The 23,690-nt window shown below is 48.6% G+C and overlaps 2 protein-coding genes across 6 annotated transcripts; one reads left to right on the forward strand and one right to left on the reverse strand.

Moving 5' to 3' along the window:
• Window positions 1–44: 44 nt before the first annotated feature.
• Window positions 45–9,595, reverse strand: kifc1 (kinesin family member C1). Of its 2 annotated transcripts, none has more exons than XM_064348944.1 (17): window positions 9,447–9,595; window positions 8,137–8,215; window positions 7,557–7,640; window positions 6,957–7,059; window positions 6,637–6,690; window positions 6,411–6,449; window positions 5,796–6,000; window positions 5,344–5,509; window positions 4,767–4,934; window positions 4,345–4,464; window positions 3,648–3,932; window positions 3,074–3,238; window positions 2,597–2,735; window positions 1,599–1,738; window positions 1,415–1,488; window positions 912–987; window positions 45–315 (listed from the first exon to the last, which is right to left on the reverse strand). In XM_064348944.1, exons 1-17 carry the CDS (start codon window positions 9,521–9,523, stop codon window positions 271–273), a joined length of 2,019 nt encoding a protein of 672 aa, XP_064205014.1. In that variant the 5' UTR covers window positions 9,524–9,595; the 3' UTR covers window positions 45–270. The 2 variants fall into 2 exon arrangements, with proteins under 2 accessions (XP_064205014.1, XP_064205015.1); XM_064348945.1 differs by having other exon boundaries at window positions 8,137–8,171; window positions 9,447–9,567.
• Window positions 9,596–9,713: 118 nt separating this feature from the next.
• Window positions 9,714–19,960, forward strand: zbtb22a (zinc finger and BTB domain containing 22a). 4 transcript variants are annotated; one of them, XM_064348918.1, is made up of 4 exons: window positions 9,714–10,064; window positions 11,895–12,110; window positions 12,787–13,708; window positions 14,331–19,960. In XM_064348918.1, the coding sequence occupies exons 2-4, from the start codon at window positions 11,901–11,903 to the stop codon at window positions 15,488–15,490; spliced, it is 2,292 nt and encodes a 763-aa protein (XP_064204988.1). In that variant the 5' UTR covers window positions 9,714–10,064; window positions 11,895–11,900; the 3' UTR covers window positions 15,491–19,960. The 4 variants fall into 4 exon arrangements, with proteins under 4 accessions (XP_064204988.1, XP_064204985.1, XP_064204986.1 ...); XM_064348915.1 differs by lacking the exon at window positions 9,714–10,064 and adding an exon at window positions 10,339–10,546; XM_064348916.1 differs by lacking the exon at window positions 9,714–10,064 and adding an exon at window positions 10,423–10,586.
• Window positions 19,961–23,690: the final 3,730 nt, after the last annotated feature.

The raw sequence follows: 23,690 nt of genomic DNA on the forward strand, positions 1-23,690 counted from the left end.
AAGGTTTCCTTTTTATTCGAGAAACAGCATGCAAAACCACCACACCAAATGCACAGGATTTTATTGGAACTTCATAATAAAAAGGCAGTAAATAAGACAGTACAAAGGGGGTATAATAGCTATGCTGAAAAGCACATCTGAATGCTCTTGCTCCATTTCTTCAGAAAAATCTTTAAAAAGAGGGTATTAAAAAAAGCCACAAGCTGGAAATGCAATTATGTTTTTTTTGTTTTGTTTTTTTTATTCCTTTCTACAGCTTCTACCGGTCCACTATTTTCGATTTGCCGAGGCAGTCCCGATCACACAGTCGTTGACCTGAAACAAACAAAAAAAGTTCTGTTAACACAAATTTGCACACACAAAAAACAAAACGTTTACATCTCCATTTCTCCTCCTTTGCCTAGCTGAAGTTATTTATTAGCTGGTTTTCCATGTCCTTGACCCCGCAAACTGACGACACATGTGGTGCAAAACCAGCAACCCCGCCCCCCCAGTTACAGACAGGCCATTTGGGGCCTAATGAACTACTGCGCAGTGCGAAGGCAAGACTCTAAACACGGCAAGCATACACTGAACCACGTGAGATTTTACATCACAGTGTGACTGGAGCACAGCCACTTCCCCCCTCACCAGGAACTCGCTCCTGTAAAGGTCTAGAAGGGCCTCCATCTTGCTTTAAATGACTGGAGCACAGCCACTCCCCCCACCCCCACAGGAACTCGCTCCTGTAAAGGCCTAGAAGGGCCTCCATCTTGCTTTACATGACTGGAGCACAGCCACTTCCCCCCTCACCAGGAACTCGCTCCTGTAAAGGTCTAGAAGGGCCTCCATCTTGCTTTAAATGACTGGAGCACAGCCACTCTCCCCCCCACCAGGAAATTGCTCCAGTAAAGGCCTAGAAGGGTACCCACCTTGCTGGCAAAGCGAAGCGAATTCAGGGACTCTCCGAAGCTCTCCGCTTCCGGCGAAATGTTGACAAACATCAGGCTGCAGGACAGGTAAAGAAAACAGACGTGAGCCGCCTTCTGCAACGCCAAAGCTTTTCCATCAACAACCACCCACCAAGAATCACAAAGAATCTGGCAACGATCCTAGTCCCTCTCATGCTCACACCGACTCAACCATTCAAGTAGAACACATTGTTGGCAATCTCATTGCGTTTTTGCTTCAAATGTTTATGGTCCTGGTCAGTGACAAGACTTCAATGATAGGAGTCAAGACCAGTAACAAAATAAATGCATCATTTTTATTTTATTTGTAACCTGGTGGTTACCCCGCACCTGAAAAAGACTGGTTCTATTGGTTGTTACCCATGTAATTTGTGATTGGTGGAGCTGCAGTTTTCTTGCCAACCCTATTTTTAATAAACACCACAGTGGCTGAGCTGGATGAACTCCAGAGCACTCCCACTCACGTCTTGCTGTTGCCTCCCAGGCAGTTCTGCAGCAGGTACGTGAGCTTGGAGTTGCGGTAGGGGACGAAACTCTCCTAAAAACAAAACAAAAACAAAAGAATCAGCGAAATTCCACCGGCCAATGCCGTACGAGCACTCATTTCCACAGGCCCCACCCCTTTGTTTCTGAAGAGAGACGACTCACCTTATTGGCCAGGGCAGTGATGACGATGCCCAGGCTGGTGAGGGAGTTGTTGATGGCGGTCATTTCCTTGAACCGCTCGCCCTGCGACTGGCTCTTCTGCAGTCGCTCGCTGCCCGCCAGGTCCACCAGGCAGAGAGAGGCTGGACACACAGCAGCACAGTGAGGACCGGCACAGCCCCAGCTCTAACACAGCAGCACAGTGAGCAGGGCACAGCCCCAGCGCTAACACAGCAGCACAGTGAACAGGGCACAACCCCAGCTCGAACACAGCAGCACAGTGAGGACCGGCACAGCCCCAGCTCTAACACAGCAGCACAGTGAGGACCGGCACAGCCCCAGCGCTAACACAGCAGCACAGTGAACAGGGCACAACTCCAGCGCTAACACAGCAGCACAGTGAGGACCGGCACAGCCCCAGCTCTAACACAGCAGCACAGTGAGGACCGGCACAGCCCCAGCGCTAACACAGCAGCACAGTGAGGACCGGCACAGCCCCAGCGCTAACACAGCAGCACAGTGAGGACCGGCACAGCCCCAGCGCTAACACAGCAGCACAGTGAGCAGGGCACAGCCGCAGCGCTAACACAGCAGCACAGTGAGCAGGGCACAGCCCCAGCACTAACACAGCAGCACAGTGAGGACCGGCACAGCCCCAGCACTAACACAGCAGCACAGTGAGGACCGGCACAGCCCCAGCACTAACACAGCAGCACAGTGAGCAGGGCACAGCCCCAGCGCTAACACAGCAGCACAGTGAGGACTGGCACAGCCCCAGCGCTAACACAGCAGCACAGTGAGGACTGGCACAGCCCCAGCGCTAACACAGCAGCACAGTGAGGACTGGCACAGCCCCAGCGCTAACACAGGCCACTGTACCCACACTGCACAGCAGCACACTATCCATTTCAGTTCCAGTGACTTCACTTCCTTTGGCTATCTAGAGTTAGACTGCACTTCCCTGCTTCCACAGTGCAGACTAAGAGCCGAAAGATACTCACACTTGCACTTGGTGCCCCTCTCCGCGTTCTCCCCGTCGATGTCCAGCTGGAAGACTGAATGGGACCGCGAGGAGTGGTCGTTCTGGTTGGTGCGCGCGGTGGAGCGGTTCCGATTGGCCAGCATAATCAGGTTGCACACCTGGGACGGAGGGGAAACAAGTTCTTCGTTTAAGCGGGAAGTCTCATTAAGTCAAAAACCATGATCACAGACACCTGATCTCGTAAACCCAAGGAGCTGGTCTTGCAACCTAAAGGTCAGAGGTTCGAATCCCAGGTAGAACACTGATGTTGTACCCTTGAGCAAGGCATTGCGCTTCAGTATACATTTAGCTGTATACGTGGGAAACAATGTAAAAGTTGAATAAGTTGCTCTAGATAAGAGCATCTGCTAAATGCCTGTAATGTCATGGGGAGTTTGGATCAGAGAAGTCAGAAGGTAGTGATTCTCTCTTGCTTGCTTCCGAAGGCCCGTAGTACCTCGTCCTCGGTGGTGACCTTCTGATAGGTCAGGTTGGTGACGGTGACTTCCGAGGTGGCCGACTTCTTGATCTCGTGCTCGGGCCTCTTGTTGGGCTTCCCCGTGTACAGCAGGTCCCGCAGGGTCTCGTTGTAGATCTCCACGAAGCTGGCGACGAACGTGTACTGAGGGAGGGGGAAAAAAACTGCCGTTAAAACGCAATTGATTCCGTTAAACAGACCGAAATTCAATCGATGACCTGGCAGAAATCCCCATACAACACTGACCCTTTGAGGTGCGTGATCACAGATGTAATTAGAATGTTCAGTAGTGATTAGATTGTTCAATTCTTAACATTCTAACACACATGTCACAATCACTACTGGTAACTGAAATCAATGGAATTCTAGAACACTGACTAATGTCAGGGGGGTAAAAAAAGGGGGGGGGGGGGTAATCCAAAAACAACCTACTCTTTATAAAGGTTAAACGTGTATTTCCTCAGTTTTAACCGAACAGACCTCCAAAACCCTGGCTGTTGTTCCAAAGGTGAGCTCTTGAAGTCGTGTTGCCGGGGGGAATGGACGCAGTTACCTTCCAGCCCTGCTCCTCCAGCCTGCGGGCGGCGGCGAACACCTGCTGGACGGCGCGGGGGATCATGCCCTGCGTTTCGTCCGCCTCGCCGCCCTCCATGGTGTGCGTCTTGCCGCTGCCCGTCTGGCCGTAGGCGAAGCAGCAGACGTTGTAGCCGTCCAGTGCCGACTGGACCAGCAGGGAGATCTCCTCGAACACCTCCCTCTGCGAGGCGGCCGGCCCGAACACGCGGTCGAAGCTGAAGCTGTAGCTCTTCTGGGTGTCCTCGCTGCGGCCTGTGTGGGACTGGCGGAGGGGGAGGCGCGTGAGGACACGCGGGCGGCTGAGGAACCGGGCCTGTAGCCTAAAGCAGTGGTGCCCAAACTTGGCCCTGGGGAACCCCCTCTGTTACACGCTAGTTTTCGTTCCAACCGCAATCGCAATCCAGGAATTTTAACTAGCAGCTCATCTTTCTGGATTAGGTGCTTTTCAAGTTTCAGAGCTGGGGTCCCCAAGTCTTATCCAGAAGGCTGAATCAGGCAGGTTTACAAAGATGACAAACTTAAGACTTAACTTTGCGAAAACACTGCAAAGTTGTATGTTTGCTTGGTCTCAAAACTAACTGGCAATTAAAATATTATATATCTTTTTTTAAATTAAATTGCAAGCCCTCCCCTTCAGGTTATGTTTATGGAGCAGGAATAAGTGTGTGCATTACCTCTTCGGTTTTTGCCAGCTTAATGGCCTTGTAATCATTGGCAGGGAATTCGATGTGGTTTATGCGAGCCTGGCCTCCGGTCAGCAGGGGGCGCACTCGACAAAACACTCTGATGTTTCCCTGCAATCAGAAGAGAGGAGCCAATCAAATGGAGTTCCTAACTCAATAAACATCTTGCCCCCATTGTGACAGAATTGAAAAAATAATCATTAGCAAGCAAGAGAACTTCAGATAGATGCAAAAAAATTTCCAAAGTAGTTTTAAATTTTTTAAAACTCATCCTCTCCCTGTCACCTGCCAATCAATTCCACTCAATGCATTGTACACATATGCAGCTAACATCTGAAGCAGACTGTTTGCGGAAATGGAGGGAGGAAGCGAGGGAGGGAGGGGGGTAAAGAGGGAGAGAGAGAGGCAGTTACTTTGAGCTCCTGGATGGTGTTGTGCAGCTGCCTGCGCTGCATCTCTCCGGCGTGGATCTCCTCGCTCTGCGCAGCCACCTTCTCCTGCAGAGCCTGCACCGTCTCCTGCGCCTCCTTCAGACAGACCTGGCATCGGCTGAGCGTGGAGCTCTGCACCGAGAGCTGGGTCTGCCCAGGAGAACAGCCACGCTTCAGTCTACAGCATCTTACACCAACACACACCGCTTCACACCAGCACACACCAACACACACCGCCTCACACCAGCACACACCACCCCGCGAGCACACCCACACACACCGTCTCGACACACACACACCAACACACGCACGCGTCACAGACCACCGCACACAGCCTCAACACACACAGCGTTTCACACCGACACAGTCTCATCTTCACACACAGTCACATCCTCACACACCAACGCACACCGTCACATCCTCTCCCACAGACACACATCCTGACTCACGGTCACTCACCAACACTGACCAACACACAGTCTCACATCCACACTCACCAACACACACACACACACACAAATCAACCCGTTGCCACGGGTTACGCCGTGCGGCCGGTTACCTGCATGTTGAGCAGCTCCTCCTCCAGCGCCTGCCTCACGCCCAGGAGAGCCGTGTGCTTCCTGTCCAGCTGGCCCAGCTCCTCCTGCAGGACGTCCCTCTCCTGGGTCGCCTGCTTCAGCTCCTCCCGGACCTTTCGCAGAGCCCCCAGCTCCCTCTCGCTCACGCTGAGAAAGCAAGCACGGACAGGACCGCGTGTCCCATCATGCCCTGCGCCCAGACTTTCACGGAGATCGATGGAAAAACTGAGGGGCCCTGGTGTGGGTTTCTCACTCTTACTTGCCATCTAATTGACTACACAGAAGTGGCTAATTACAGTCAACTTAGCCCGCCTGGTTACTTCGGCCAAAGCCAGTAGTGGAATTTTAAGTTTAAAATTAAATGAGCAGGGCCCAGTGGCTCTCGAGGACCACCCAAAATCTCTCCCCCACCCCCCTCCCGGCCCCGTCGTACCTCAGCTGCAGCCTGAAGCCCTGGATCTCCTCCTCCATCTGGGCCTCCCTCTCCTGGGCCCGGGCCACGCACTCGCGGAGGTCCTGGTTCTCCTGCGTCGCCGTTTTGGCCCGGGCCTGGTAGGCCTGCACCTTGGACTCCATGTCGCTCACCTTGCCCTTCAGGTCCCAGGCCGGCCGCCGTGACCCTCCGGGGCCCGCCGGGGCTGAGGGAGAGAGAGCGCGCGCGCGGTGAAACCCACTGACCCGTTTAGGGGCCCGTCAGACGAGTCACACAGCACACATACCGCCAAGCGCTAAAGCAATAGCGCCCTTAAACCGGGAGCTAGAGCCAGCGCGCGCGAGCACAGCCTAACTCACTCAGGCGAATATATTACTCTGACTTTCAAAATAAACCTGAGAATACGGATGAATTGCCATCTGGACTCTGTGCCCTAATAAAAGCCAGAGCCCGTCACCAAACGATGGAACACTGCCACTGCGCTTCCTAATCGCGTTATCAATCAGAAATTTTAAAAGCTTCTGCAGACTTAAAACACTTCAGACAAGATCACTGCAGAAATTAGGAGACTCGGACTGATGCTCAACGCGCAGGACGAATGCGAATCAGACCTACCTGGCTTTGGGACGGAGGCATTCGGACGCTTTTGGACACCTGGAGGGGAAAGGCGAGAGTGAGCTCCAAACGTGACCGTGACCGGGACGAGCAGGGAAAAGGGGTCACAACCCAGGGAAATGGGTAGACTCAGATATCCGAATCCAGTCATTTGCAATCGATTGCTTTTCCCTTTCCAGCTCAAAAGGACACAAGGGCGGGATTCGGGACGAGCGCTCCTGCTCACCTTTCGAGGGACCGGCAGCTACCGTGGCGGCTCCAGTGGGCCGGAGGGGTTTGACTGCGGGACAAAGACCGGACAGTTCGACCGTTAAGATTCACCTCAACAGCCCAGTTATAAGGCTGATGAAAGGGAGGAAAATTCCCTCTAAATGAAAGCACTAGCCAGCAGCCAACTTCCTCTCGTTTTAGTAAAATTCAGATTTAAAAATGAATCACATTTTCTTTTAAAAACCCTGATATTTTCAAAGCCAGCCAATAAGGAATAACCGGCAGGTCAGGACGCGGCGAACGGCATGGAGTCCGAGCCCCCGGACCGTCACTCACCCACGTTCCGCGGCTGCGTGGAGGCGGGCCGCCGCAGCCCGACCGTGCCCACCACGCTGGCGGCCGGCTTCACGGGGTCGGGTTCGACCTTGCGCATCTTCTTCTGCGGGGGCGGGGGGGACAAAAGCGTTACATCGAGGACAACCCGTCCCAGAGGCAGAACGTACACGTTTCCCCAGCAACGAGCGGCTTGTTTATGACAAAACCCAATGCGTTTTCCATCCGGAAACAGGCAAGGTGCCGTTTCTCAATCTCGGTCAATGCGGAAGGCCATTAAAAAAAAGGCCACCGTGAAAAAGCATCGGTGTAGTGTGCATGTGGAAACTTTGTGGTGGCTGGTGAGGTTCAGATTCAACAGGGCCGGCTGCAATCAAGCCTGTCTGTGTTCAATCAACGGAATCCAATTGACAGTTCAATTTGGTTCAAACTTAAGGTTCCCCTTTTGGCCTAATATTACATTTTTCCTAAAGATCTGAAACGGTTCAGCCCGACATATGCAATAAGAGGAAATCAAGAATACTTTCATATTCCGCTTGCAGGTGTGCGTACTTTAAAAAAATAAAAATATGTTAGAGAGACAGATGTAATAAATCACTTTACCTGGGCCGGTTGGTGTTCGCCGCTTTCCGTGCTGCTGGTAAGAGCCCTTTTCGCCGAAATGATGGGCAGCCGCGAGCCTGTATTCTGGAGTTATGAAAACCGTCCATTAGTCAAGTTGTTCAGATAATCTTTGAGTCAAGACCGAAGGGCGGCTAACAACGTCCTATACAATTATGTGTTGAGGTCAGTTTATGGCTTTGTTGATAAGTTAACTCTCACAGTGCCGGTAAAGAGAGCATTCTTCATTTACTGGGAACTCGGCAGGTTATAAATGCAATTTCAGATTCAGAAAAACAAAGAAAAAAAGGAACACTGTCAGGATGCCAAAGACGTAGGAATTTCATGATCTGCAGCATAAGTGTAACGTGCTTTTAAAATGATCTCCTCCGTGGACATTGCGCATTAATGAAGGCAGTTTTAATATTTATATTGAAGAATAGTGCCTGGAATACTTTGTCCCATGTTATCAAACAATTTCGGATTTATTTTTTTGGACAAGAGGATGAAATATAATAAAGGGGCGTGCTGAAATATCTTGAACCAAAGTTAAAATCGCATCATTAGCTAGACAGCAACTCACCTCTTTGTTCATTTTGTTCATGTCCAAGACGATCCCTGAGGGGGGGAAATGATAAACTGCTTTAGCCTCAGGTGGATAGCTGCACGAGAACAAAACCTCGTCAGCTGTCACATCCATTCAGCTTAACAGGCCAATAAAATACAAAGCAACTACAGCTAGCTAAATTACCTTGCCAACTGTCCACGTACACTAGCATTAGTAAACCATCTGAGCATGCTAAACTCACAGATGCCTTTTATCAAAACAGTGTCCTCCAGTATCGTTGGTAAAGATGAAAAACATGCAATTGTTTTTTTATCAGCTAAATCTTGCACTCAATTATATAAGAAATCTAGCCTTTAAAGGAGGCAAAATTGTTCAAAGAAAAGCTAAATCTGTGATTCCCCAAGGAGCACAGATGGGGAATTGCAGAAGTTGGTTGCATCGTGGGCTCACCAAATCTGAGAAACTACAATTACCATCTCCACACTAACAAGACTCGGATGTTTTTTTCCCCGCGGCTTGGGGGGAAAAACATCTGAAGTTACAGTAATAAGACCAAAGTGCATGGCTTGCCACGCCCCATTAGAATATGGCTTGAAAGTGGGTTCTATGCTCAGATGAGACACAAACAGAGCTTCTTGCCAAAGGTGGGTTTGGCAAGAAAATAACCTAATCTCGACTGTGAAGTATTGGATGTGAGATGTTGTGGTGCCGTATCGCATCTGAAGGCCCTGGGTACCTTGTTAAGATACGTGGCGTCAATGGACTCCAAGTTACCAGGAGACCAAGGCCAGCTAAATGAGGGAGGCGATAATTCCGGAGGACACTGTAGCTCTGTGCTGCCTAGACTAGCGGTAAATGTCACATAATCCTACACGATTAACAATTATAATTCACGCTGATTTCACGTCGCTTAGGTAAAACTTGCTTATTCTTGTTAACGTTTAAATACCTGGCAATCTAACCAATTCTGAGGAGTCAGATCAAAGCAAAACAAGGTGATCAAGCTAACGCCCGCTGACTAGCTCAGTTAATAACACAGCAAACCACACAATGTCTAAGCACGCATACAGCAGTTCGCTAGCTAACTGGCTTAACGTTAGTTGCCAGCTATTGCTATTTTGTACACAGACTAACCAGCTAACGTTAAGCGCGGTGCTTTGCAGAGAACAATCAATTTAGCGAAGCGATCAGCATGACTACACAGAGATGGCGTAATTATTACTTGCACATATATGCTTACAAAATAGTTCCCTTGTTCTTAACTTAGAATTAATTATTATTGTTATCATAATTTATTTTGCTTATCCAATTAATTACGCTCTTACCTGCAAAATTGAACAGACGAGTTCGGCCACTTTGCGCTCTTGCGGCCGTTTGAAATTTCAAACTGAAAAGTTTTCATGCGGCTTCCGACCTTGCAATACGACTGGTCCAACTTTACCGTCACTCATCTATCTCCGCCCATAATTTTTGTAACAGCCAATGGAATTACAATAATTTTACAAACTACCCAATCGAGAAAGAGGACCGTTAATCCAAAACAAATTGTAACGATAATCCGATTGGCTCGTTCTTTTTTTGACAAAATAGGAGCAGTGTTTTTTTGTGTGACAAACGCGTAATAAAACTTTGGTTCCTTTCCCAAGTTTTTATGAAATTGTCGAATTGTCTATATAGACCTCCTGCCTTGTGATCATATATCAACGGTTACAAGTTGTCTGAAATATTGGCGCTTGTGGACTCCTGTTTAGCAGTCCCCACAGTTTTTCACTGTGGGGAGGCCATTACGAATGCTAGATTTTGTGGTCAGTGAACCTTTTTTTGTGCGTTTGAAGGAAGGCTTTGGACCAGTGTCCTGCTGGAAATGCAAACCACTACCAAGCCTCCCGGCAGAGGCAGCCAGAACTTAGTCACCAGATAACTGCTTGTTTTAGCTAATAAACGTCTTCTGTGCCCTTGGTTTGTTTGTTTATTTCCAGCTGTATCTATTTTTATTAATATAAATCAAAATTTGTATAGCTGAAAATAAAATGTACATTGTTATTGGTCCCAAGGATTGTAGAATGTATTCTCATTTCAGTGTGCCTACGTGTTCATTATATGCTCATGATTTCTTGGCTGACAATTAAACATACATGTTTTGCAAAGACACGGAGATAACCAATAATATTAGTTCGCTTAAAACATGCTTACAAGATAGCTATTTCGCTAACTGAAAGTCAACAATCTAGCACTGGAATAGCTAGGCTAGCAAGTCCATCCATTACTATTTACTGTGCATCTATTTTGCACCTTTGTGTCATTTATAGAGCAGTTCATTTAAAAAATGGACCATTTCCTTGGGGACCAAGCTAACTTTTCACACCCAACACCCACCACTGCTCTCTGTGGAAATGGGCTATATCATCTGAGTCAGATAGCCAAGGTAGCTAGCTACTTGCATGTTAGAAAACAGAGAGGGCTATGTGAGTATCTAGAGCTAGCCTTGGTGTGCAATTCCAAATTGTTTGTTTTGCTGGGGTTTAAACGATTGTATTTACTCGGGTTCATCGGCGTGTTAAATCCATCGGGATATTACACATTCTGAGAATTTCTATATTCGAATACCGTGAGGATTTCCAGTGAAAGGTATGTTTCACATTGCAAGCTAGCAGCTAGCTAGATGGGTAGCTTACAAACCATGAGTAGTTTGATTGCTAATTTAGGTTATCATTCAGGTTAGTTGAGAAGAATTTCATAGTTCATTGTTCGTCGGCTTGACTTTTTTAATCGTCGTTGTTCGCAGTGCTATCGACACGTAACTGTAACCTTTAGTTTTCCGAATCATGTAGCTGGTTAGCTAGTCTAACACAGCCGTTTTACTCGCTTTTCTGTCTGGCCATTAAGCTAATTGGCCAAGTAAATGTATTTCCACTAGCTAGCCACTTAACATCCGAATGCAAAATGTGCTGCTAAATACCAACAGTCAGAAAGAAAAGCTTTACTTCTGGCTCAAAATACTTCGACTAAGGCCTTTTGTAAGGGTTAAATCCGGGGACTCGAGTGGAGCATCAGTCCGGAGGATGAGACGGTTAACGTACCGTTACGCTATGAAAACTCTTTATTCCTGTAGTATTTGTGTCTAATGGCATGTGAAAGTCCACGTCCTGAACGTTACATAGATTCAATTAAAATATTACAGTGGCTGCCTCTTACACCGTTATGTGCTAAATCGTGAAAAGTTACAACAGCTTGTCACACTGTTGGCTGCTGTCAATAGTGTATTGCAATATCATATAATATAATATGTCCAATGCTGTAGACGTTTTATGCACCGCCTGGTTAGAAATGCATTTGTTAGCTTTCTATAGTCGTATTACAACCTTATTTACATTGCAGTGGCTATACCGCTATATTGAGTGTATTGTGGTAAAATTAAGAGCAATTGTCACGTTTTGCCAGCTGCAATTATGCAATATATGAGAGTTCACGTGTCAGCTAATACAGTATCTCTTATATACACAGGCAATACAGGGATACTGCTGTGTGTTCTCCATAGTTGTAATTTCCTGTATGTTTCATTGGCTGACATAAATTGCTTAATTTGAGGGACGATCCTGTTGTGTGGGGTTATTTTTCCATCCCAGTGACACCAGTTTAGGAATGTAAAATCCAAATTTTGTATTTTCAGCTGAGTGATACTAATGGAGCAAAGCTAACCATACCAGAAACTTGGCTGAGGAGCTTAAAAATTAAAAAAAATAAGCTCTAATCAAACCCTGCTCTTCCTCCAGGCTAGCATGGATCAGGAGTGCAGCAATGCCTCTGGCGCCCCCGGTGGCTCGGTGGTGCAGGTGTGCTTCCCGGGCGTGCGAGCGGCAGTCCTGGACAGCCTGAACCGGCAGAGGGAGGAGGGCCGGTTGTGTGACCTCTCCATCCAGGTGCAGGGCCAGGTGTTCAGGGCTCACCGCTGCGTTCTGGCCGCCTCCTCGCCCTACTTCCACGACCAGGTCTGTCCGTCCGTCTGTCCGTCCGTCTGTCTGTATTGGTCTGTCCATCAGCCATTTCACATAACTGCCCCGCATTGTATGTGTGAGAGTGTGTGTGTGTGTGCACATGTGCGTGTGTTTGTGTATGTGTGAGAGTGTGTGCGCGTGTGTGTGTGTGCGTGTGTTGTGTGTGCGTGTGTGGTGTGCGTGTGTGTGTGTTTGTGTGTCTTTGTCAGTTTGCTTTAGCCGTTACTGGCTGTTGATGGTTGTCCCACTCCTTCCCTTGGGTATCGCAGTGGCAGCATCTCAGGGGTGACTGGCGTGTAAGTGCTCTGGACTGGCCCGTTACAGGGCTTCCTGCCTTTTGCGACCCACAAAGCAGATTTGTGTAAATTAGTGTCAGCTGTGGCCCCAGCCGAAGCAGTGCCTGAAAGCGCTCTCTGGAGTCCTGCCCCTTGCGTAGCTTTGCTTATCGATCAAGGTTTCGGTCCTTGAGTTTGCCGTCATGTTTGGTGCCAAGTGCTGGTGCTTTGAAGCTTTAAAAAGAAAATCCAAGCCAGTCTCCATGCCGTTTGCTTTCATTCTCTCTCTCTCACTAGCTCACATTCTCTGCTCCTCTCTCTCTCCCTCTGTCTCTCTCTCCCCTCTCCCTCTGTCTCTCCTGCCCCCCCCCCCTCCCTCCCCTCTCCCCCTCCAGGTGCTGCTGAAAAACGTCACCACGGTCTCCCTCCCGGCGGTGATGGACCCGCTGGCGTTCGAGAGCGTCCTGGGCTCCGCCTACACGGGCCAGCTCAGCATCGTGCGCGACGACATCGTCAACTACGTGACGGTGGCCAGCTTCCTGCAGATGTGGCACATCGTGGACAAGTGCACCGAGATCCTGAAGAGGCCCAGGGCTGCGGGGGGCGGCGGCGGGGGTGGGGGCAACCCCCAAAACGCCCCCTCTAGACAGCAGTCCCCCAGCAGCACGGACTGCCTGTACTTGGAGCGGGAGCGGAGCGACAAGCTGAGGGGGGCGGAGCTTAAGGAGAGGGGCGGGGCTGAGAGGGAAAGGGGGCAGGACCAGGGCCACTCACTGCCGCCCTTGGCTTCGTGGAGGCGGCCCCAGCAGCTCTCCAGGTGGGGGAGACCCCGCCCCCAACCCCAGGCAGCCCTGCCCCCTCCCCCGTCGGGGGTCCCCCAGCCCTCTGCCGACTCCCAGCTGGACTCCAATGCGGGTGGGGAGAGCGACTACTCCAGCTGCGAGGAGGTGTGGCTACCGGGCAGCAGTAAGGCCAGCCCCCACGGGCACGACTCCGGAGGCCACGCCCACAGCAGGGCGGGGCTGGACCACGGTGTGGGCGGGGGCCACTTCTCCGGCGGCCACCCAGCCGAAGCCAGCAGGCTGAGGGGCAGGACGAGGCCCAGGGGCGCCCCAAACTTCCCCCTGGAGGACTTCCAGAAACTTCTGGGGAGGGGGAGGGAGAAGGGGAGCGGCGATGTGGAAGAGGGGGAGGGGCTTGCAGGAAGGGTGGAGGAGCCGAAGAGGAAGAGAGAGAGGGGGACGGAAGCTGATGAAGGGATGGGAGAAGCGGTGGAGGAAGGAGGGATGGATGGGACGGAGAGGACGGGACACTCCGGTGAGTCGCCCTCTTGAACCCGGGCTCCCCGGCACCGGTCCGATGCAGCCACAGAGTCACTGGGTCATATTCTTTCTCTAAGGGCAATTTCACCCTGATGTCTGTTCGATCCCGCGGCTTCAGTTTCCACTTAAAGTGGCTGTCCTTAATTTTTTGATTTTGATTGATTTGGAAACGTCTGTGGTGACTGGTGGTCACAAAAGTTAGTTTTCACACCAAATTCGAAACAAACCTATTATTACGAGTACCTCGAGTGCTTATTTTTCTTAGAAGATAATCCAGCGGTATCTTATTTTGGAGAAGGAAGACCGTTTAGCGACAACCGACAATGACACGGTAATATTGAGCAACATTGATATTGCTATAAATATGCCAGTGTCAAATATGAAGAAATTAAGGATTGCCACTTTTCTCTGCATATCTGTTTATAGGTCTATGATTACTAAGGTGTTAGTAGTTTGTTTGTTGTTAGCCTCTGCAGCAATACTGTTATGTCTCATTTGGAAATTGATTGTAGCGTGTATTTTAGGGGTGTGAACAGTATGCTGCTCAGTTTTATGGTTATTGGTGGGGGTGCTGCTGTGTCATACTTCTTTGCTCCTCCCCTGACCCCATCCTGCAGGAGAGTACCCAACGAGTGTGTACCACGGGGATGAGGTGGAGGTGATGGAAGCCCGGGACGGTACCGAGGGGGCGCAGAAGGTGGGGAGGAGAGTCGAAAGCAGGCCCCCCCACAGCTTGGAGGTGGAGGCCGCGGTGCCCGGGCCGTCCTGCCCAGGCCCGCCCCTCTCGGCCCGGATGCAGTGGCAGGCGAGCCCCTGGATTCAGTCCGCCGGCCGGGCCCTGGACGGCGGCGGCGAGGAGGAGGATGACGACGAGGAAGAGGAGGAGGCCGACTTCGGCCGGTTTGCGGACGAGGGCGGGCCGGCCTTTGGCGGCCAGACCTACGACGAGATCGAGGACGGCACGGGCCAGGTGTCCCAGAGGCCCCTGGTGCCCGCCTCGCCCACGGACGACGCCGACTACCTCCTGGGCCCTCCGGAACTCAGCTGGCCGCCGCCCAACATCGCCCCCCAGGGGCCCGGAGGCGCAATGGCGCCCGGCCGCCACCAGTCCCCGTCCTCCGCCCAGTTCCCCCCTTCCTCCTCTCCCCCGATCCCCTCCTCCTCCTCTTCCTCCTCCCTCTCGCTCGCCGGCGCCCCCTACACGGGCAAGGTGCACTTCTGCCACTGCGGCAAGGCCTACACGCTGAAGAGCATGCGGGACCGGCACGTCAAGATGCAGCACCTCAACCTGCGCCCCTTCGCCTGCCCCGTCTGCGCCAAGACCTTCAAGATGAAGCACCACCTGACCAAGCACCTGAAGACGCACGGCGGCCTGCGGCCCTACGAGTGCGGCCTGTGCGGCAAGAAGGTCATCTGGAGGGACAGCTTCCTGCGGCACCAGGCCCGCTGCGAGAGGCTGGCCGCCGCCGGCATGGCGCCCGGCTACGACGGCGCCGCCGCGGTCGCCGGGGGCAGCGGCAACGGCAACGGCCCCGGCGCCAACGGCAACGACCTCGACGACGGCTACGGCTACGGCTTCGAGGAGGGCGAGGGCTTCCTGGCGGAGGCGGGGCAGGTGAAGGTGGAGGAGGCGGACTTTCAGGGGGAGGCGGAGTCCGTCGCCATGGGGGGCCTGCTGGAGGGCGTGTCGGTGGGGGGCGGCCTCAGTTTGGGGCCCGAGTCCAGGACCGTGGGGGGCCGGGGGTTGAAAGAAGAAGAAGGGGAGAGGTACAGTTGAGTTTGGAGAGAAAAGCGAGAGACAGAGAGAGAGAGAGCGGCATTCATGACTGCATTGTTCCTGAGTGCAGTTTACTTGTTATGGTCAGGGTAAACCGCTGTGGCTCCTGAACTGGAGTGGAAACAGCTCAGTTTATTTCCCCCTGCAGTCCGTGCAAATGGTACAAATTGTTTGTTTTTATTTTATTTTCAGTGAATGCAGGTGATCAGGAGTCCCAGTGGTGATTTAGCTTCAGCGTGTACATAGCGTTGCATTAATTCTGTGTGATAAAGTGGTCCTTTTGGAAGAGAAGAGAAGAAACCTCTCCCTGGACTCTTGGGGTATTGATCCCTGCAAGACAATTAGGCAATAGAGTACGGAACCCTGGGAGTTTTGGTAGGAAGTAACGGCAGAGCAAACCCCTCTGTGACATCACAGTCGCCAGAACCCTCTCTTCACCAACATTCCTTCAGCCGCTTGAAAGCTTGGCGGGAATCGGAGTGCGTTTTTAAAATGAGGCTGACAGGTCCAGCAGTGCTAGACTTCAATGCTCCGCAGACAGACGGACGTTATCGCCCTGTCCTTGGGTTTAGGGAGGCACTTGCGGTTTTAATCAACATAGCCGAAATGTTTGCACACAGAGGACACGAGTGTGTCGGAGAGCTAAGCACCATGATGGTGTTTTCCGGTACCGTAAGTAATTGTCTTTGTTATAACTTGCCTCTTTTTTAACGTGGTGGGATGTCGGTGCCAAGCTTTCGTAGTCGCTAGTTATCCAGGTAATGCCCTTGAAGGCCCTCTACATGTTACCCTCTTCTGCATGGAAATGGTGAGCGTTTGGAAGCTGTGATGTTTCAGCAGAGGACTTGGAAACGGCAGTAACCCTCACTGACTCAGTCAGTCTCATTAAGTGGATCCCCCAGCAGTAACTGGCAGGACCTCATCCCACCACTAGATGGCCAACGAAGTGGTCAGAGCCCCCGAGCAGTGCCTGTGAATTCAGTTCTTGTTATTGGATACGGGGTTCACATTGTGGATGAGGACATTCGTTGAAAGATGGCGCTCTAATTTTACTTTTTTCTCTGTCCATTTTTAAGTCTTTGGTTTTTTTTTTTCGTTAAACTTGTTTTTCCTTTTCATTGCAAGACTGTTTTAGTAATGCGGGCAGATTCTGGTGCTTGAATTTCTTTTTATATTATTTGTGGGTGTAAAACAGAGCTCCTCCTAGAGTCCTAACTATTGAATAAACTGCTGGTTGTGGATTTTATTAATGATTCCGTCCTAAGGACAATGAGTGAGATAAAATGTACAGAGCCGGCTCAGCTCAAGGCCAGATCGGGCTGGGAGAGGTTGTAGAGATGATACCCTATATCACCTACGCCTAGAACCGGCCCTTGTATACTACGTATGGTGGCCTGGAAGTCTTAATACTACAGAGCTTCGCCAGACGTCGCTCCACTCACTCCAGTCCTTTTGAACAGAATTATACATGCTAATTACCAAAGAACGGCAGCAACAACAAACAATTTAAACCTGCATAGTATTTTCTTTGGGTTGGATAATGCTGTGTAATTTTTTTTAAACCATCCAGTTATCCGCTATATGAGTGCTGTTCGCGTATTTATTGAAAAATCCCTCGCTTTCATGTGCGTAAGCTCCTATACTAGGTTAATTCGCCGCTTTTCACTTGAAAGTTTTTTTGTTTTAATTTTTTTTATCGCTCGGTGGATCCATTAGCAACCAGGCCACGTGCTGTCATTGCAGCGCTTCTCTTTCGAATTTTCGAAAACGCGCAGTTGAAGGAACACTTTACCTCGCGCCTACAGCGGCCAATTATCAGCTGGCCATAAAAAGCGCGAGTGGCCCATTTCGCTCTCTGATCCCGGAACAACCGCAAACCGCGCGGGGCGATCGAGCGTGTCACTTCCAAGTCCACAAGAGCCTTATTACCTAAAATGGGGGTCTAAAACACCGATCCTGGAGGGTCGCAGTGTCTGTTAGTTTTTGTTGTTGTTTTTCCGATCAGCAGCCGATTTAAGCCTTTGAAACAAGGTGCGTAGACTCGTTAGCCAATCAGTGGCAAAAATTAAGCACTTAAGTGCAGGAACACATTAAAAACACCAGACACAGCAACTGTCCAGGATTTCAGTTTGAGACCCCCGCTATAAAGTGAATGTGATAAAGTGGCTATTCTTATTCTATTTATTCTTTTGAGTCATGTTTTTTGAATATAGGTTGTGTACATACTTGAAGGGAAATCGGTGTTATATTTGTCTGTTGTAATTGTCATTATTTGGTACTTGCTTTATGAGAAATCAGTGAAACTAGGAAGTCTACACTTTTGCCCAGGAGGTGGACATGGCTTTCACCCAAAGAGTGACAGTGTCTTACAAGTGAATCACGCCCCTTATGAATATCAGATTACGGTGTGAATCTGTTTTACATGACCCAGATCAGGCTGTGCTGTTCTGACCACAGATTTTTTATTTTCCATTTTCTAATTGCTGTCATTTAAAAAAAAAAATTCAAGTACTACTTTGTGTTTTGTAGCAGAGAGCTACAAAAAAAAAAATTACCAGACTTGGGTCAAATATGTACGTGAAATAGTTTCTCTTTCAAGTTTAGCAACATTTGAGGATAAAAGGTACATGATAAGTTCCTAAGAAACATTTTACAAACCAAAACTATGGAATCATACTACTGAACACTGATTAAAATGGAGGGTTCTTTTGAAATTGTAACATGCAGGAATTATACTGGTGTGTGAAGCTGTGGTGGGCGTGTCCAATCCCGGATGACTGGCGCGTGCATATGCAGGTTATTGTATCCACAGATTACCCCTGGCTCAGTTAGCTAATTATCCACCATCTGCTGCTACCATTCATAAGCTCATTAATAAATACAGATCCGCAATGTCAGGCAACTGAGAGGACTGGAGCAATTAAATAATCAAGAGCTGAAGTTGGCGTGTAATTCAGAAATGGACGTGGGCGTCCTTGCTCAACCCTGGTGTAAAGGGGTAAAGCATTTTTACGTCATCGTTTTAAAAATGAAATGATTGGACCGGGTGTGCGGTTGTAAAGGTGTGGTGCAGGCATGTCTCGGTGCACTGTGGGTGTGTCCGCGAATCTGGCGGCCTTGGCGAGCTTTCTGACTGTGGCCTGGTCTCGTATGCAGCGCACAGACCGGGTCAGGAGCGTACTTTAAAAGGGGATCCCCCCTGTCCCCCCACCTTTTTTGGATAGACTAGTCACTAGTGTGAAAGCGGGTTTTAAGTCATGGACGTGTAGTACTGTGGATCTCCATGAGATGTGGATATTCATTCATCCCAAGGAATCACAAGGCTGTTTTATCTGGAAGTCAGTGTGTACTTCATAAAATATTTTCAAACAAACCGAATATTTTTAAAAGGCTTAGTTTTTTTTTTTAGTTTTTTTATTCTAGGGACCCCCTAGCAGTCCCCAGACAGATTTGGTAATATTCAGGTTGTGAACCATGGGTGCCTATAAGCGTCTTTGGTTATACTGCGTATTGACCTGTTTCAGCACAAAGATCCTCAGCTACACCTCATCTCTTGTGATTTTTAGCATTTTGAGGGGTTTTTTTTAAGGAGAGGGAAAAAGTCACATTCAGAACTTTGGGGGCACATTAAATGGCGACGCCACGGGAAGGGACTGTTTTATTCGTTTAAACCGTTCAAGCCGAAATCAACATTCGCTTCCAAGCATCAGGCAACTGTGTAATGATAAGTAGTTTGTGTGTGTGACGGTGTGTCTTTCCCGGTGATGTGACGTCACTGAATACATTTCACATCGGATGGAACGAGAGAATAAACGAGGGCGGGTCGTCGGTCAATAATCAAATTTACCGGTCATTGTCGGCAACCACTCGGGAGCGCAGGAAGCGGACCTTGTGGAATCCGAAACCGCTGTTCAGAATTACTTGGGTCAGAATTTGTGATTATGGAACTGAAGTGCAAAACGGAACGGTTTTCCCTTTGTTGCCTTCATAGGACTTAACGTTGGTTCTTAATGTACTGTATAGTGTATAGCAGGTAGCGCAGAAAGCTTATTAAAATGGCTGAGTGGTCTGTCGTTACCGTTCGCGATCACATTTCGGTCCACTGCTGTTGTTTTTGTAATGACCGTAATTGGGGGCATCGAGTCCTCTGTAAATAAATATAAAACTATTAAACACGGATTTATTTATCTTTATTTTTTATTTTCTCTGACAATTTTTGTTTCTCACCAAGCTAATGTTTTCATACTAATGCATTTTAAATTGTATTAAATGCGCACGTGTTGTAATGGACAATATTTGTTTGTGGGGGAGGGGGTTCTTGTTTGAAACAGTTTTATTAATGTCACAACTTTTTTGAGAAGTATTGTGCATATGCATATATTTAAAAAGTGTGATTGTGTGGGTGTGTGTTCATCTAGGAACCGTGCTGTGCACGTGCTCAACCCCAATAAAGACGTTGCTTTCACAGGTGCTCTGACTGCACGTTGATGTTGCTCAATCTCTGTATAATCCCTGTTTTGCTGTAACAGAATATTTTTTTTAATGGTGATTCAAAATATGTATTGTATTTTTATTTACCTTGTGGGGATATTAATGTTGCAGTTGGTTATTTTCTATCATTTTGCCTGATTGGAAGGATCAGTGAACGCCTCCATGCAAGTGTTTTGCCGGAAAAAAACTCATTAATGCACCAGCCTGGCATATCATAACCCATTATTTCATATTAAGCATCTACTTACCCGCCTCGCATTGTAGGCTTAAATTTTTAGATTGAAAGTTAGAAAGCGCGCGCCGGTTGTTCTCAAGTCGCGTTACGATTCCGTAAGAACCTCGGGTCGTTGTCAAGGGAACTAATCGCACTCTTGCTGTCTGTAAAGCCCCAGGGAGTAGTGGAGCGTGAGCGAGCAAGCAAGCAAGAGTCTCCTTCAGAATGCGCCACTGCACGTGCGTGTGGAGTGTCTTCCCTCCAGACGTGCTACCAGAGTTTGGAGTACCACTCGGGCACGCAAATTAAAACGAGGATCCCGGGTGCGCCTATGTTCACAAACAAACCCAGATGCACGTGCCGCCACTTTCGGTTTTTAGTAGAATTAAAATGATTCTTTTATTGCAATATTTCTTTCTCCCGCTGGGGCCTTTCAGCTAAGCGTCCTACTGTGCACTTCTGTCTCATATTCTACTCTGATCAACCCAATTTAACGCTTTCAGTTTACTCTCTTTAATCTAATTACAAATTGTGTTTTTTCTTCAGGCCTGCTAGCCGATTTTTTCTTCTTCTAGAAAAGTTGCGGTTCGCTGCTTTCCAGATGTTCCAAGTCACAGACTATGTTCGGTAGCGTCGAGAAAGCAATTTCTAGTTAAAATATCAGACCATCCTGAGTTTAAAGTCGGCCTATTTGTAACTCTTCCAATCTGTTATGTATATCCTATAGCAACAATCTTCCTTTTTATAAATTACATTTCCCCATGCGTGTTGCCAGAAAAGATATGAATTGGTCATGTTTTAGTGGGGAACCTTCAGGGGCATTTCAGATAAATTAGAGAAAACGTATTTTGAGTGAACATTTTTACACAGACCAGGTCACAGTGGCTGATAAGAGGATGCATGATGTGCGATAAGAGCTTCAAAAGCTAAAGATCAGGAACAGAACGGTAAGTAATGAAAAACATCAGCGGTAAAGCACGGAGTTAAGAAACGTTGCCATGGTAAGCATGCATCCACGAATACCAATATGTCAACATCAAGTCTGACATAGCAAGAGGTCAGGAGATCAGCACTCCGCGCAGAAATTACTCCGTCGCGGGCAGGGTCTCTGCAAATGTAATCTGAGCGTCATCTTGTGGTTTTGTGAGGGATGGCACCTTCGCTATAATTTTAAGGCAACATTTCAAAAGCCGCGTTTCCACCGCAGGAACTATACCCCGGAACTAGGAACCTTTTGAGGAACTCAGTGCGTTTCCACCGCAGGAACTAGGGTCTAAATTTAGTTCTGGGGGCTTTGTTTTACCCCCCAAAACGTTCCTGCTCGGGGGGTAGTACTTTCCGAAAGTACAGGAACCTTTTGGGTGGAGCTTGCAGCGCTGAACATTTCTGATTGGTCGAGTACTCGTAGCGTTTGTGTTGTATTTATTTTCCGCCATTACCCGCCATGTTTGAAAATATGCAGCGCAAACCAATTTATTTTCATAATAACTTCAAATCAAACTTGTATGTTATGCGGCGCAGTAGCCTACTTTTGGTTATAACCTGTCAACGTCTTGGAATTATAACGTGTGCTCTTCTGTTCTTTTCTTGCTTTAGTATTCGTTTTATAAAATGCTAAGCATTCGTGCTGGGACAGCATATTACGTAGGCTACCAAAACATTCAAACGGATTAATTCGGTTGCTGAATATTTTCTTCCGGATTTTCTTTGTTAGCCCGTTGTAATTGACTCAAAACGTTTGATACAGTTATGTGAGGTATGCGGTAGTTCTGCACGATTAACATTGGTGATACAGTACAAGCAAACTGGAAATCACATGCCGCACTTTTTATCCGGGTAAAATAACAGGTTAATTCTAGTAATCTTCGCTTTAGTTTTTTCAGACTGCCGTAATTTTACTCAATTTTACTGCCATTTTTCAATTCCACGAAAAGACCAGGAAGACTATGGACTCATTTATGGTGCATGGTTCGCATCTGGAGGGCACACTTCGCTGCTCGGCTAGCAGTAACTTCGAAGGAAAGCAAACGGTGGCTGTACCACTACTAATTTACATTTTCACGCAAGTCCGAGTTTTCGTTCTATTCTTGTCATTTTGCAATTAGCCTATATGGAATTGACGACGAGAAAGTAATAAAACAGCTAATTGTTTACAACGTGTGCATGTTTTCTGCTGTTAATGAATGTGTTTGAGAGGATATATGAAAATCAATAAATACAAAAGTAACCGTATATAGTCATTGTTGGTAACCCGTTGTATATAAGTGGAATAAACCCCTCCGGGCTGTCCCGGTTATTAGAAAATAATGTAGGCTACTTCGGTGGTAGTATGGGGTTACAGAAGAACTCATATGACAGATGGACCGACGACAACGTCAGTGGGCTAATTTACCTAATCTTCGCGGTACTTTAGACCCCGGTGGAAACGCAGACAACCATTGGCTGAAGGAACCTTTTAGTTCCTGGTAAAGTAGTTCCTGGGACTGAAAGTTCCGGGTAATTTCGGTGGAAACGCGGCTAAAATGACCTGAGAACCGAAATTGGCTGAATATGACCTATGCGTCCGCACACACGCACAGTAGAAGGTTCGGTGGATTTTAGAGCACCTCGCATCGATATGCCCACAGCCCACGTGACTAATCTGCTTTGACGCTGCTTTCCTTACTGGACGAAACAAATATTCCCATTAATGCTACTCTGCAGTGTCTGACAAATACACAACAGCAACAAAGCAACGCTCGGGTGTGAATCCCCCACAATGTATTTCACAATTCCTACAATGCTTTCACAGAAACCGAGTGCTCGCGTCCAGTAATGGCGCGTGATTTGATTCGATAACCCCGTTCGAGCGGCGGAGGTGATGAGCTCTCCAGATGTAGAGACGGGCGCTCTGCTAACTGAGCACGCGCCGCAATTACCGAGCCGCGACTGCCCGCGCCTCTCTGAACGGGACCACGTTTGGAGTGTGGTGTGCAAAGGGCACGAGCTTTTTTTCCTTTCTCCTTTTTGCTTGGATGCTGTCAATTTAACAACAGGGCGCCTTCATCTTAATATCATTTCCCCAAATGTAGCAAGTGAATGTTAATTTCCTGCTGATTCATTGCATTTTATAAGAAAAAAAGGCATCCTCTTGTGAACAGTTAAACTTAGCTTTATCAATTTTGGGCATCCATAAAGGAGAATTTTTTTTTAAATGGTAAATTAGTAATGGTCGTTTGAACAATTTTGAGGAGATTCCATTGGTTTGGGACAGGAGGTAGCAGACCCTGCATCTCTCCAGGATTGGGGCCCCCAGCAGACCCTGCAGCTCCCTAGGGTTGGGGCCCCCAGCAGACCCTGCAGCTCTCCAGGGTTGGGTACTCCTGCAGACCTTGTGGCTCTCCAGGGTTGGGTACTCCTGCATACCTTGTGGCTCTCCAGGGTTGGGTACTCCTGCAGACCCTGCAGCTCTCCAGGTTCGGGACCCCAGCAGACCCTGCAGCTCTCCAGGGTTGG

This window comes from Anguilla rostrata, chromosome 8, assembly GCF_018555375.3.
Source record: "Anguilla rostrata isolate EN2019 chromosome 8, ASM1855537v3, whole genome shotgun sequence".
Taxonomy (NCBI): domain Eukaryota; kingdom Metazoa; phylum Chordata; class Actinopteri; order Anguilliformes; family Anguillidae; genus Anguilla; species Anguilla rostrata.